The sequence below is a fragment of the Podarcis vaucheri genome, assembly GCF_965113315.1.
Source record: "Podarcis vaucheri genome assembly, chromosome: 3".
Lineage (NCBI taxonomy): Eukaryota > Metazoa > Chordata > Lepidosauria > Squamata > Lacertidae > Podarcis > Podarcis vaucheri.
This window is the reverse complement of record NC_138761.1, coordinates 99,926,890-99,941,278: the sequence shown is the minus strand read 5'-3', so window position 1 is coordinate 99,941,278 and position 14,389 is coordinate 99,926,890. Positions and strand designations below refer to the sequence as shown.

Here is a 14,389-nt window from a genome sequence, read left to right as displayed (position 1 = left end):
AGTCTCCTCCAGCACCATAATTCAAAAGCATCAATTCTTCGGCGATCAGCCTTCTTTATGGTCCAGCTGTCACTTCCATACATCACTCCTGGGAAAACCATAGCTTTAACTATACGGACCTTTGTCGGCAAGGTGATGTCTCTGCTTTTTAAGATGCTGTCTAGGTTTGTCATTGCTTTTCTCCCAAGAAGCAGGCGTCTTTTAATTTTGTGACTGCTGTCATCATCTGCATTACATTACCATTACATTAGCCACGACTAACTAAAGTGCACTAGTTTTAGTTGGCCTACTCTTACTACAACCCATTGAACCAGACATGGGGAAACCTACAACCCTCTAGAAGTTGTTGGACTGCAACCCTCATTGGCCATGCTGGCTGGAAAGCCATTGATTCCCCACCCCTGAACTGAACAGTAGCTCAAGGGGCCATCACATTATAATTCAAGCACCGATGACGACATGGAACTACATTAAGTTCTTGCCATTGTTTGCACAAGGTGATGGTGATCCTTTGCACAACCTGCTAAGTTTGCTACCCCGATCCACTCATAAATCAAGGCACTATATTGGTATAGGGGGCAGAACCTTACCCAAATTAAGGCAGAGGAAGGACCAACATAAAAAATAAGATCTCTGCAAGTATCATGTACATTTAAGCACAATAAGGAATGGAACATGCAGAGTGCTAGATGGCCCACACACAATTGTGCCAATGCTACTGCATAAATATTCAGCCATGATATATAAAAATAACTCCCTACATTTCTGTGTGTTCCATATTCGTATTTTGTTTTTAGGCTGGCAGTGGTTAGTAAAGGGTTGTATAGTTCTGATCATACTCATTACCATTTCAGAGGAAAACTGAAATAAGCATGTAGCATAGTTTTTTGTGCTGTACTAATTTTAGCAAGGTGTATGGAATCAACATGAAAAAAGATCACAGAAGCTGAGTTTGAAGTTGATTTACTCTATGATCAAGCCAGCATACTTCTAAAGGTGCTTTTAACGAGTATACAGAAAACTGAAATAAGGCTTTGTTAGCACAAGGCAGAAGCAATACTCCCTTGGGGGGGGGAATGGTACTGAAAAAATGCTGGTGCAGATTCGACTCTAGGAGCACAGAATAATACATCAGCTCCTAAAGGAGATGTGAGGTCCTGTTGAGCAGAATTCCTCAATTCTAGATTGGTTCTGCCTTGCACTCTGCTCCACCCTAGTTCCAGTTTTTTTATGAAGAATGTCTGATTTCAGAATTGGTGCATGTGCAATTTTACCTTTTTTCTTTTTCCTTCTTTAAGTAATCCACATGCACAAGAGATTGTGCTTACTGAAATAACATGGTGTAAGCTTTTATTTATTATTTTATGGTTAATTTTAAACTGAATTTATCTCTATGGTTTACCTTATTGTACACTACTTAGAGTCTATAGTGTTAAGCAATATGGAAGGGCATTAATCAACCTGTGTTGCATAAAGGAGAAAACCCCACAGAGTACATATATCAATAAGGTGCACATTTCTGTGTGCATTTAAAAAAATGTCCCAATGTATATAGGCTGTGCTTTCAAAATTTCATCTTTGACCAAAATTATTCCATGGCCTATTTTACATGTCACTTTTAACAGTAGCTAAAACAAACTGGTTTAAATGCTGCTGCACATAGCTGAAATCATGTGTGCTTCATTTCTCCCCCACTCCTGCTGCAGCCACAGTGCTGGAAACAACCTATAGTCTGGCCTAGCATTATATCCACACCTGGGCTCATGGTTTGCTTCCTCTAGACAAACCATAAGCAGTAAGCTAAGAACACTTGTGGTTTGATTGTATGCTATGCGTACATGAAGTGTGAAAACTGATGTGTGTATGTACTGATGCATGGGTAAGTGTGTGCTGTGTGTGAGAATAAATTGTGTAGCTGTTGTGCATGGATGTGTATAAATGGTTGTGCATGGAAGAAAGTGTGTGTGGGATATCCCTGTTGGCTTTTTGCATTGACTCCATTCACCACTGGCAAACAGGGCTGGGAGAAATCTGCCTGAAACCCTGGAAACTCCCTACATTACTGAGCTAGATGGATCATCGGTCTGACTTAGCACAATGCAGTTTCCTATGTTTCTAACTTTCCTGAACCAGCAGTAAGCCACTGTGGTGCAGTAGTTAGAGCACTGGACCATAGCTGTCAACCTTCCCTTTTTTTGTGGGAAATTCCCTTATTCCAGCACCGTTTCCCGCTGCTTCCCACTGCTAACCCGGATTGTTAGATATCCTGTAGACTGTCCCCGGGACAGGTGAGGCTGCTGATCCCTTCTTTTCAAGGCTGCTGATCCCTTCTTTTCAAATCTGAAAGTTGACAGCTATGCCCTGGACTAGGACCTCAGAGTCCAGGTCTCAACTCCCTGCTCAGCCATGAAGATCACTGGATGGCCTCAGGCTGTCCTGGAAGACTGTGACTAGCCTATCTCATGAGGATAAAATGGGAAGAAAAAGGAACCATCTACACCACCTTGAGCTCCTTATAGGAAAGGTGGAATAGAAATGTAATAGATAATCAATATGCTTGTGGTTTAGTGGGGGAAAATATTGTGGTTATTTTGCATCGTTTTAATGGTGTTTTAGTGTATTGTTGCACACCACTTTTATATTTTTATAAGAGTTGGCAATATATAATTATTTGGGGAGAAAATAAAAATAAAGTATGTTGGAGTTTCAACAATGTGAAAACAATTTGCTAAAATAAAAAAATTCCTTCCAGTAGCACCTTAAAGACCAACTAAGTTAGTTCTTGGTATGAGCTTTCGCGTGCATGCACACTTCTTCAGATACCAAACAATTTGCTGTTCATCATATATGCTTTCTTTGCTCTTTTCCCAGTCTAAAACCTATACATGTAGCTGGCAAGGCGAAAGCTTGTGTTTCACCTTAGACTTTGCTTCGGGATTCACCTGCTTTGACAACAAAACAAAGGTACGAGGAAGCAGAAGGCGAAATATAAGAATTTGTTCTGTTATGAAGCACCCATGCTGTTCCTTGAGAAAACAGAACTGCTGCTAATCCTTTTCTGGTGGTGGAAAATTCAGGGTGAATCCAATCAAAAACACCTTTGAGCCTATTGGGATGCCTGTTCCATGACATTGAAGCGTATTCTTTCCTGCTGCCATTCCATCAGCAGACCGCTGACCAGTGCAGCTGTTCTGGTGTGAAAGTCCTTTTACAACCATGTCTGCCCATTCCTGATGATGAACTCTTGACAGCCAGCTGTGACTCATTTGCAAGGCATTTCATTTTGCCCAGTAAATGGCTCCAGACACATTCGACACTTAGATGCTATAATCTAAGGACAGCATCTTTTATGGAGGTGTCCTGTAACTTTGCTTCCCTGGCTTCAATTATTGTTGCCTAAGGAAGTGCTAGCAGTAGGAGTCTTAACTACCTCCCTCCTCCCCACTCCGCTGTTAATCACCAAAATTAACACCTTGAGGCAGAATGACCACTATCTTTGAAGCAGGCTGTGGTATGCCCCGTGTTCAAAAAGCTCTCTCAGACCTTCCAACTTTCACTTCAGTGCTTTAACAGGTGTACTCTCAGTGTGACTAACATTGGAAAGAGTCCAGTACCTGCTGACAGCAGAGGGTTCTTTTAGATCTATAAATAACCTGAAATATTTTTAATTAGTTTTTAACAAACGGCTTGTAAGTCACTTGGCACATTTTGTTGTTGTTGCATGTAAAAATTAGTAATGTGCCTTTCCCATCAAACTGACCTTATGAGCCACTTCACTGACATGTGAGCTCAAGGCCCTGAATATGCACACAGGGTCGGCCCTACCATTAGCCGGAGTGAGGCAGCTGCCTTAGGCAGCAGATATTTGTAGTGAAGAGGAATGCTTCTGTTTATGGGGCTGAGGGTGGGGGTGGAGAGCACTTCAAGCATTAAATGTTTTGGGCTAGTTCTGTAAACATACCAAGATAAGTTCCAAAACCTTTGAATAGTAATTTGGTGAAATTTTATCAGCATGAAGAAGGATGTGAAGAGCACAGAAATAGAATTTTATATATGAGAAAGACACCAACTATATAAAATTAAGTTATTTTTGAAAGCTAATGGAATATCAAGTAAGCCCTTTGCAAACAGCTTGGATTTGAATTTAAAACTTCACGTTTGATTTAAGGGGATATGGCTTGCCTCACATCAAATTAGCCAATACACTTTCAGTCAGAAAGAGAAGATTATTACATCTGCATTACCTGTGTCAATGTTTAATGATGGAACAGAATGCTTGATCAATGAAATACTGCTCCGACTAAATCCATTTTTCAGAAAATGCTGTAAAGTGCTCCACCACAGCAGTGACATCACATTGATTCCCTAATAAAAGGACAAAACGTTAACCAACAGTAAGGGGGGAAAGTAGAAATTTCATTATGACAGTAAGAAAAGAGAAGCTGAGGCAGAGATACTGTGTACATAAAAGAACTGTGTCAGACTGACTACTTTAAAAACATTATTTATACCTTGAAGGTTTGCTATGAGACTGAACAAAGGCCTGTCCAAACAAAAATTCTCCCAAGTAGTCATGTTTGCCATCTATGGAAGGTTCCCCCCCCCCTCGCCATTATTTATTTTTCTGCTTCTTCTGATATTGTGTTTTCTAGGTCGATCTAAGTGACCATTCTCTCAGGCTCGTAGGAAAGGGAAATGTCTCCCTGCAACATAGAGGACAATCTTAATATCACACCATAGAATTTCATGCGAGTTGGTTAATTGTGCGATGTTCCATTTCCTGTGCATCTTTTTCTTAGCTACTTTAGCACTTACAGAAGCCGACCATTTCCACCCGAATTCATGGGGTGACATTCATCGTGCTTATTTGCCAGTGCCAGCAGAACAGACACTTGCGCAGTGGAGCTACTTTCTTTCCTCTCGCTGCCACCCCCTGCTCCCCAACTCCAAATCTTTTCTAGAGGGTCCCCAATCTGCTGGAGCAGATTTTGGGGGCATGAGGGGGACTGCAGTGGAGAGAGCGGAAGGAGAAACCCTGCTTTGCAAATAAAAATCCAGTCTGTCGGCAGATTAATACAAACGGATATCACCTGTGAAATTCAGATGGAAGTGAACAGCTTCTGTAAGTGCTAATGCAGCTAAGAGGATTATTAGAAATAGGATGTTGCACAAATAAAGAGGAACACATCAAAGTCCAAATTATGGTATTAAATAAATAAATATAATTATAACGGTAACGTTCTGTTCAGTGTTTTTAGTGAGAAAATGTCTTCCATTTCAGTTCTGAAATTACTGAAAATTTCTTTTGAGCATGGAATTTCACCACACTGATATGAAACAAGGAAATAAAATCCACACGGAGATAAATACTGTGAAGTAACAATATGTTGAGTGCCCTCATAAGCATGGCAAACCAACAAACCTTTAGCAGTTTTGTGTGCTGATTGGATGTAATGCATCAGTTTCCCCCCAAAATAGCAATATACCATTTATTTCTTCTTTTCTTCTAACCCAAAATGTTCAGTTTTTTGGGGAAAGTGAATATTCAAAATGTTAACTATCTTTCATTTCTTTGCAGAATGTCCTCTGGAGATTTAAATTTTCTCAGCTCAAAGGGTCATCAGATGATGGGAAAACTCGTGTGAAGCTGCTTTTCCAGAACACAGAAACCAAACAAATTGAGACAAAGGTTGGCAATGAATATTGCTGTGTTATATGAAACTGAATTTGTATCAAGAAAATCTTGATTCCAGTTCACCTTACATAGTCAATTATAATTTCGAGTTTCCTCTTTTCTGTGCCATGCAAGCCAGGTCACAAATAAGCGTCTAGTATTGTTCATAGATTATTACACAAAAACGCCAGAAATTATGGCCACTTTTTTGTCACCCTATGTGCAATTGATCTGGCATGGATGCCTGATTTTAACATGCCACAACTGAAAGAAATAATAAAAAAGACAATGTGGCTGGCCTACTCTAGCAACCTACTAAAGGGAAGTCTTCTTTCTGCACATAACTGTTAGTCTCTTTCTGATTTTTCATTTCTACAACCTACCTTAAGCCTTCAACACAATACTCAAACCACTGACTATTACTTAGCTTTATTGATCAATACTCATTGATTCCAAGCTACTTTTGCCTGCATCTTTCAGCAGCTCAGAAGCATCTACTTTCATCAGAAAAACTGCCTGCTTAGGGAATAAATAACACCCTCCCCAACACACATACATGAACTTTCGTTCTAAATTGCAGCCTCTCAAATCGATATTGGGTTAAAACAGTGGAGAGGTAAAGAATCTGGCTGGCAGGCCTGATCCTGGTGCTCCCTACCCCTTGCAGGCCACAGTCCCTGATTTTCATGTCAGCCTAACTAAAATATTAAATTGGTAACTAATCCTGTGCAGTTTTCATAACCCACCTCACCCCATCTCTTCCCTTCTCCACACAGATATTTATCAGCTTTTGTAAAGTAATTTGAGAATTCCCCAAATTATCCTAACATTTTTGTGCTTGTACAAATCCTCGCATACGTGTAGCTTTAAGGTGTTACCAGAAGAACGAAATGGAAGATGATTGATGGGCTCAAGGGACAGGCCAATACTAGCATTCAAGACCTGTTTTGGATTCAGAATCATTGCTAGGACACAGGAGAAAGAAAGGCTGATAACCTCAACATTTATTATTGATGCAGTTTGTAGTACAGTAGTGACCAAGTTACTGATGGGACCGATGGATTTTCGGGAGAGGCAGATGGTGCTGGACAGGAAAGTGTAGCCAATAATGAGAAACACAAAATGTCATCAAATAATGCAAGTTTCATTCCCCTTGAGTAGATAAGCTAGTAAATGTCAACAGCAGCCTAGTAAAGAATTATTTCAGCATTTGTTGGGCAGCAAACACTATGGTTAAGTTTATGATAACGTTTTCCCTAAACGTTTTTGTTTGAATCTTTATATTAAAAATTTATATATTCAGAGGGATTCAATTTCACACTATTGACTTTTGGGCAAAGGAGCTGCCCACAGTTTTCCTGTATTAAATATTATGGGGGTTTTATGTTGCCATTTTATAGAGACAAAACAAGAGCTCCCCACAAATATGCTAGAACCGTGTTGCACACATGTCTCCTCCCTAAGCAACAAACAATAAAAATAAAAATATTGAAACAACTGAAGCAAAATTGAAAACTTAGTTTAAAACTGAGAGAACCAGACCGTGAACCTTAGTATGGGTGAGCTGAAGAAAGGTCATAAAGATGGCACCAGGCCAACGTCTCTGGTGCCATCTTTTAAAAACTCTTGTGCCACAACCAAAAGCCTCTCTGTCTAGCGCTGGGGTAGTCCTTCAGATGGACTGTTGAACTACAACTCCCATCAACCCCAGCCAATTGTTAGGCAGTGGTGCGAGTTGTAGTCCAACAACTTCCAAAGTGCAGCCCATTGGTTACCCCTGACGTAGCAGTGACCTGACTCTCTTCATTTGGTTCAGCCACTTTAGAGCAGAGCATCTGAAGATTTCAGTACAGTGGTACCTCGGGTTACAGACGCTTCAGGTTACAGACTCTGCTAACCCAGAAATATTACCTCGGGTTAAGAACTTTGCTTCAGGATGAGAACAGAAATCGTGCGGCGGTGGCGGGAGGCCCCATTAGCTAAAGTCGTACCTCAGGTTAAGAACAGTTTCAGGTTAAGAACAGACCTCCAGAACGAATTAAGTTCTTAACCTGAGGTACCACTGTATTTACATATACAAGAAGGTGCTATTTCAGGTAACTTGGTCCCAAGCCACTTAGGACTTTAAAGAATGAAAACAGTAAATTTGGCCTGGAAATGGACTGGGAGCCACTGCAGGTGACAAAGCAAAGGCATAACGTGATCAAAATGCTATCACATATTTATTTTCAGGAGCTTGAGTTTGATGGTGTTGAGCTTCCTGTGTGCTTGTTTCTATCGATATCAACAGGATAACCTATAGATATTACTGATATTGACTGACGTCTTGCATCAGTAGCAAGCGGCATTCAAAACAGTTGAAATTCACAGTAATTTCATTGTTCTGATTGCTCTGCTGTTATACAGGGACTGTTTCCAAGGTAAATAATGTGCCGTCTGGTAGGAAAGTAGTTTGCTGATTAGTTTACTGCTCAACAAGTATCCTTGAGACACATATTTATGTGAAGAAGTTTTGTGCAGAAGGAATATGTAAAATTTAGTGGGTCCAAAAGCAACTAGCTAGCACTTTGATTTGTGCAGAAGTGTGAAGGGCTATGTTCAATAACTTGACATACCTGTTGGGAAACCAGGGTGCTTAAAAACATTTACTGAAGCTGAACTGGTACCCCACATACCGTACTGATAAGTAAATAAGTAAGTAAATTTTTATTTATACCCCGCCCTCCCCGGCCAAGACCGGGCTCAGGGCAGCTAACATCAAATATCAAATACATTAAAACACAATCAAACAATTGATTAAAATACAGCTTAAAAATTAGAATCAGGATAAAATTAAATGACTGCCCATGAATTACAACCATAGGGGTCAGGAACCTCAAGTACTCATCAGGGCCAGCTATCCATGTTGGTCCCACATGAGCCAATAAAAGGACCCAAGAGGTAATTTGCAGGGTCCCATAGAGGGGGGTCAAACTGGGCCCAGACCGAAGGCCAGGCAGAACAGCTCCATCTTGCAGGCCCTGTGGAAGGATGTCAAGTCCTGCAGGGCCCTGGTCTCCTGCGATAGGGCCTTCCACCAGGCTGGGGCCAAAGCCGAAAAGGCCTTGGCCCTGGTTGAGGCCCGGGACTGCCAAGATATTATGATTTGCGGAGCGTAAGGTCCTCCGCGGGGCATACCAGGAGAGGCGGTCCCGTAGCATATGTTATGTTATTGATAACAATAACATAAATGGAACTGCCTTTTCAAGCGGTGGGGTTTTTTTCTTCAGTGTATCATAGCTGGCAGATTTGCAGGGGAAATGATATAGGGGGGAACGACGACTTATGAACATTGAGAAACGTCTGAGGAATGTGTACACTGGCTTTTAAAAGCAAACATTCCACCAATATTTCCTTCCAAATGTAAGCATACAGTACATTTTAAATTTCTTTTTAAAAAAATCAAAAAATCTATATACATAACCCTGGGGCTCAAAAGCTTACCACCAGCCAAGTTCAAGGATCTTGTATTAATTCACAAGCCTTAGCAACTAGAGACCAGGATACCTCAGGGACTCCCTGATCCCTGAGGTCTTCAAAGTAGCCACTTTTGTGGTCGCCCATGGCTTGAATTCACAAGGAGCTGTGTGTTCAGTATGGAGGGCTCAGTTTTTTGAAACTGAGATCACTCAGCCCCCCCAGTGTTGAACTTCCAGTGCTTACTGAAGACTTAAAAAAACATTCCAGCAGGCTTTTAAATTGAATTCTGATTTCATACTTTTAACTCATTTCAGTCTCATTGAGTTGCATTGGGACTCCTGTACAACCAGCTGTGATTGAGTGGTATACTGCTTGTTGAAATAAATATTCAGTGAAAAGTATCTGCAGGTAGAAAGAGACATCCCTCTCTTAAACTCCCCATGTATTTCATTGTTTCACATATTTTGGGGGTACAGATGTCTCCCATCACCACCCCTATCCCTGACTGTACAATGGTATCTCAGGTTAAGAACATAATTCGTTCTGGAGGTCCGTTCTTATCCTGAAACTGTTCTTAACGTGAGGTACCACTTTAGCTAATGGGGCCTCCTGCTACCGTTGCGCCACTGCTGCACGATTTCTGTTCTCATCCTGAAGCAAATGTCTTAACCCGAGGTTATTTCTGGGTTAGCGGAGTCTGTAACCTGAAGAGTCTGTGACCCGAGGTACCACTGTACAAGATATCAGTTCTAGGAATCTTCATTTGAAGAAGGACACAAACTGTTGTACAAGAACAGGTTAAATTGCACACAAAAGCAATTTAAGCATTGCTCATCGCTCAAGACATTTTCCTTGATTATGTGAAATGGGCCTCTAGTTTTTAACTTGCCACTTGATAGCGCAGATGTGTGACATTCTGGCTGGTGGCTACTGCTGGAATTGTACCAAGCCCTAGTGTAGGTTGGACCTGAAACAGGGAGAAGGAATATGGGCAGAAGAGAAAGTAAAACCTGCTGTATAAAGTTGGTAAGAGGTTTCTGGAAGGTGAAAGCAGCTTCTGAATTATAGGGAACGGCACACTGATGGTGCCTGGGGACTAGTAATGCCTCCATGGAGTTTTCCTCCCTTCTGACCAACCTCCAGACATAAATCTCCAGTACTCTCTCATTTTACAGGGAAACTTAACTCAGTAGAGACCTGTTCACTTTGCTACAGTTCAGGGACAGAGGGAGCAGAAAGCAGTTTTTCCTGCATCAATATCCTTACAAGCCCCTAAATGCAAGTAATCCGTATTGCTTTCAGTGCTCCACAACTGTGTACAGGCCTCCAGTTTAAGCAATTTTGCAATCCCAGAAGGATTAGCTTTTAGTTATCCTTCTGTAATGTAGTGAGACAAAGTAGTAATTTGAACCACGAAGCTGAAAAAATGAGGCTGTAAGAAACCTCCCTGAGAACTTTTGCTAGCCTTGTGAACACTCTTTTTCTTTTCTTTTTTGTAGCTTCTTTTGAAATTCTTCAGCTGTAATACCAAATGAGGGAATGACAAACCCTGGCCTAAAGCTTTGAATTTTGCTTTAGGCCAGATCTGGTGACAGCTTAGAGATGTTCCAAGCACCCTAAGAAACTTCACTAGGCTTACTAAAATGGTTCTGACTTCCTTTGAAATTCATACAGTGTTTCACCTGAGGAGGAACTTGAGCATTCATTTCAAACTTTCCCTCAGCTGACATTTCAGCAGCAGCACTAGAAATATACAAGGTGACATTCTTCTTTAATCTACGAATACATAAAGTGGCTCCCACAATCCTATCTCCAGCAACTCACACAGAATCTCTCATTTGGATCCAGACTTACTTCTGAGTAATAATAATAATAATAATAATAATAATAATAATAATAATAATAATAATAATTTATTTATACCCCGCCCATCTGGCTGGGCTTCCCCAGCCACTCTGGGCAGCTTAAAAATTAAAATACTGTACTACATCAAACATTAAAAGCCTCCCTAAACAGGGCCGCCTGTTTAGTAGACATGGTTAGGATTGTGCTCTGAGTCCTATTGAATTCAATGCAGCTTCATCGCTTAGAGTAGACCCACTGAAATCAATGGCACTTCATAAAAGGGCCAGGAAGGCTGAAATCAATAAGTGAACCAAAACACATTCCTACTTAGTAATGACTGAGTTAAGACCCATTGATTGCATGACTAATACTTGAACAACTGTTGGACAAACAGCAGAAGGAAATAAGTGTTTGAGCTTAGTCTAGTGCTGGAAAACAGCACTGAGTATCTGGTAAGGGCATATGCAGTGTGTGATGCACAAATTCTTTTGCAATAGATCTATAAGTACCATTATGTATATTTTTTGCTCATGCACTCACTGGATATTTAAGGGATAAATAATTAAAGCATTATTGAGGCTTCCGGTTCTGCTCTGCTTTAACAGAGGCAGCCCCTGTGACAGTGGGAAATTGTTGGCAAAGGAAAAACAAGGATGATTTAGAGGTAATTTAGGGGTAATCATCCTTGAATATCCCCCCCCCCCAGGGACAGAGGGGGAAGGGCTTCACTCACAGTCCGCCTCAGTACCTGGGCTCTCACTCCAGCATGGAATGCAGGGGGCAAGGAGGTGCTGAGTGCAAAAGCACTTCACCTGGTGAAAACCCTCCAAGGCCACCGCCATTAAGAAGCAGAGGTTCTCCTCTTAATTAGAGCTGAATTGGACTAAAGTACATGTGCGTGCTAGAAGAGATGAGATCACAAACAGCAAAACAAACCAACTGCAAGGACTTTAAGGGTTTAACTTGAGAAGACTTCAGAAGACTTCAGTTCAAAAGACGGTGAACCGTACTGAGACCTCTGGATATAGGGCAGTATATAAATTCTAACAACAACAACAGTGGGGGAGGGGTGCCTACCTAGAGGGGAACATTATTCTTCATTCATGAGAAAAGATGTATGTTAAAGAAGGTTGCATTTGGCGTATAATTTAGAAGTTACTTTTTATGGTATTGATGCATTTTGACCTGTAAAATGTGTGAAACTTTATTTCACCCTTTTTTCCTTTTGCTCTCATTTCAGGAACTAGAATTTCAAGATTTGACCGCAGTTTTAAACTGTATTCACTCATTTATAGCTGCTAAGGTTGCCTCTGTGGATCCATTATTTATTGACAGCCAGAGCATTGCAAGAAAATATACCTACAGTAATTGAAGAGATTCTATGTTGTGATTATGACAGATAAATTATTTTCTTAAAGAAAAAAATATTTCATGCACAATATTGCGATCCCATGTGATTTTATAAGAGATATATAGTTGTGTTATCAATAAAAGTTACTAGTTTTCACATTTGATTCATCATTGTTAAATCTGATGAGTTAAACATTTATTCAAACTGAATCAGTTTGTTGCCTTGCACTTAAATGAATATTTTCACACTATGATGAATTGTAAGTCTTATTTTAAATCTTATTCTCAAGCATTACATATTACAAAATTAAATAGTAATATCAGGGGACCAGAATATTCCAAAAGGCTGAAACTGCACTTGTAGAGTAAGGTTGTAGTTTAACCTAACATTTTCATCTACAACCTGGTTTATAATTAACTCGAATGATTATGCTAATCGATTTGGAATTCAAGATTCACTTGAAAAAAACAGACCTGTCTTATTTCTCCACTAAAAAAGCCTATTTATTTTTCAACATCAGTACTGTTTATTATTCTGAAAAGCAAGATTCTACAGTACTCTATCACTCCACATGTATATGTTGGGCCTTGTCTATTTAAAATGCTAGCAGAGTGTACAGGTATCTGTTTTTCATTTAATTTAGTTTTCACTTATTTGGTTTTCCATACAATTTGAATAAATAGGCCTGTTTGCGGGGGGGGGGGAGACACTCTAGGTCATATCCCATATTTGTCATCTTGGATTATCATGTTACCTATGAAAGCAAAGACATAAGATTGCATTCAAGGTAAGTGCCATTTTAAAACTCATTCATACTATTTACATTGGTTTCTTCAAGCAATTCAACGACCTTAACTGATAGTCTAGTGCAAAGTTTCCAAACTAGTCTGACTTTGAAGCCAGCTGACACCAAGACAACACCGGCTCTACCATTAGGTAGAATGAGACAGCCGCCTCGGGCAGCAGATGCTGGAAGGTGAGAGTCTGTGTCCCATGCAGCCTGCCTTCCTCCTCCTCCTCACCTGTTCCCCAGAGATGGTGGGAGACACTGTCAAGTTGTCAGTGTTGCAGTGAAATTTTAAGAGTACATGGAATGGGTTGGGAGTGGAGGTGTCATATTCTCTTTCACCTCATGCCACAAAATGTCTTGGGCAAGTCCTGCACCCTAAATATGCTGCTATTATTACTGACATTATGTTAACCCTACACAAATCCAGAGTGGAGTCCCTAAGATGGCTGCATGATGCCTTGTACACCTCCTTCCAACAACTCCTGCAGCCAAGCTGGTACCAAATATATTTATCTGCTTTCCTTTGGACCCCATCAGTGAGGCCAAGTGGGGAGTCATGATGTCTGGGTAGCCCAGGACTTCCATACACACTGTCCATGCTTGCGCCCTGGGAAGGTCACTTCACTGCTGTTAATGCAGCAGTTTGACTTTACCCTGAAGTCGCACTCCATTGTTGCTTGAGTCATATGGATGCCAGCAACAACAATATGAACTCTAGTGCTCTCACAGTGCAACCTATTTAGAAATAAGTTCAGTGGGACTTTTTCAGCAGGAACTCACTGGAACTTAATTCCAGCACCTCTCAGGTAGGCGCCATTGCCATTATAAGAGAGTAAGGGTGAGTTCCAGCACCTCTTTTTCTAGAAAAATAGCACTGGTCCCAAGTACATCTGTATAGTATTGCAGATTTAAAGTCATATGACTATCCAGTGACGCAGCCATAGCTCAATAAAAACTGAATCAGATTTGACATTTTACCAAGATTTTAAGCATGCTTCACAAAACCAATTCAACTCTAGAAAACTTTTAAGATACATCACTGCTAAGTACTGTTTCAGGATATAAGGCTCAAAACTTTCCAAAACTGATCCTAAAGGAAAACTATGTATGCAGTCAGAACATTCTTCACCACTTTCATCGCGGCAGCTCCCACTACTAAAAAAGGCAAGAGGTTATGCAGCTTAAAAATGACTTGTTTCTGTCAGTGGGCAACTGCTGTAATTATTACATCTACAAGAAATACTTCATGTGTGAATTTTCCTCCTGCATA

At 40.6% G+C, this 14,389-nt stretch overlaps 1 protein-coding gene across 4 annotated transcripts in view; it reads left to right on the top strand.

Annotated features, from left to right (window-relative positions):
- Nucleotides 1–12,440, top strand: part of SNTG2 (syntrophin gamma 2) — a 229,470-nt gene extending 217,030 nt beyond the window's left edge. For all 4 annotated transcript variants that reach the window (XM_082215564.1, XM_082215563.1, XM_082215562.1 and 1 more), the window contains 3 exons: nucleotides 2,872–2,964; nucleotides 5,579–5,689; nucleotides 12,219–12,440. In XM_082215564.1, coding sequence (XP_082071690.1) covers nucleotides 2,872–2,964; nucleotides 5,579–5,689; nucleotides 12,219–12,350 — 336 coding nt within the window. In that variant the 3' untranslated portion in view covers nucleotides 12,351–12,440. The remainder of the gene's footprint in view (nucleotides 1–2,871; nucleotides 2,965–5,578; nucleotides 5,690–12,218) is intronic.
- The last annotated feature ends 1,949 nt before the right edge of the window (nucleotides 12,441–14,389 follow it).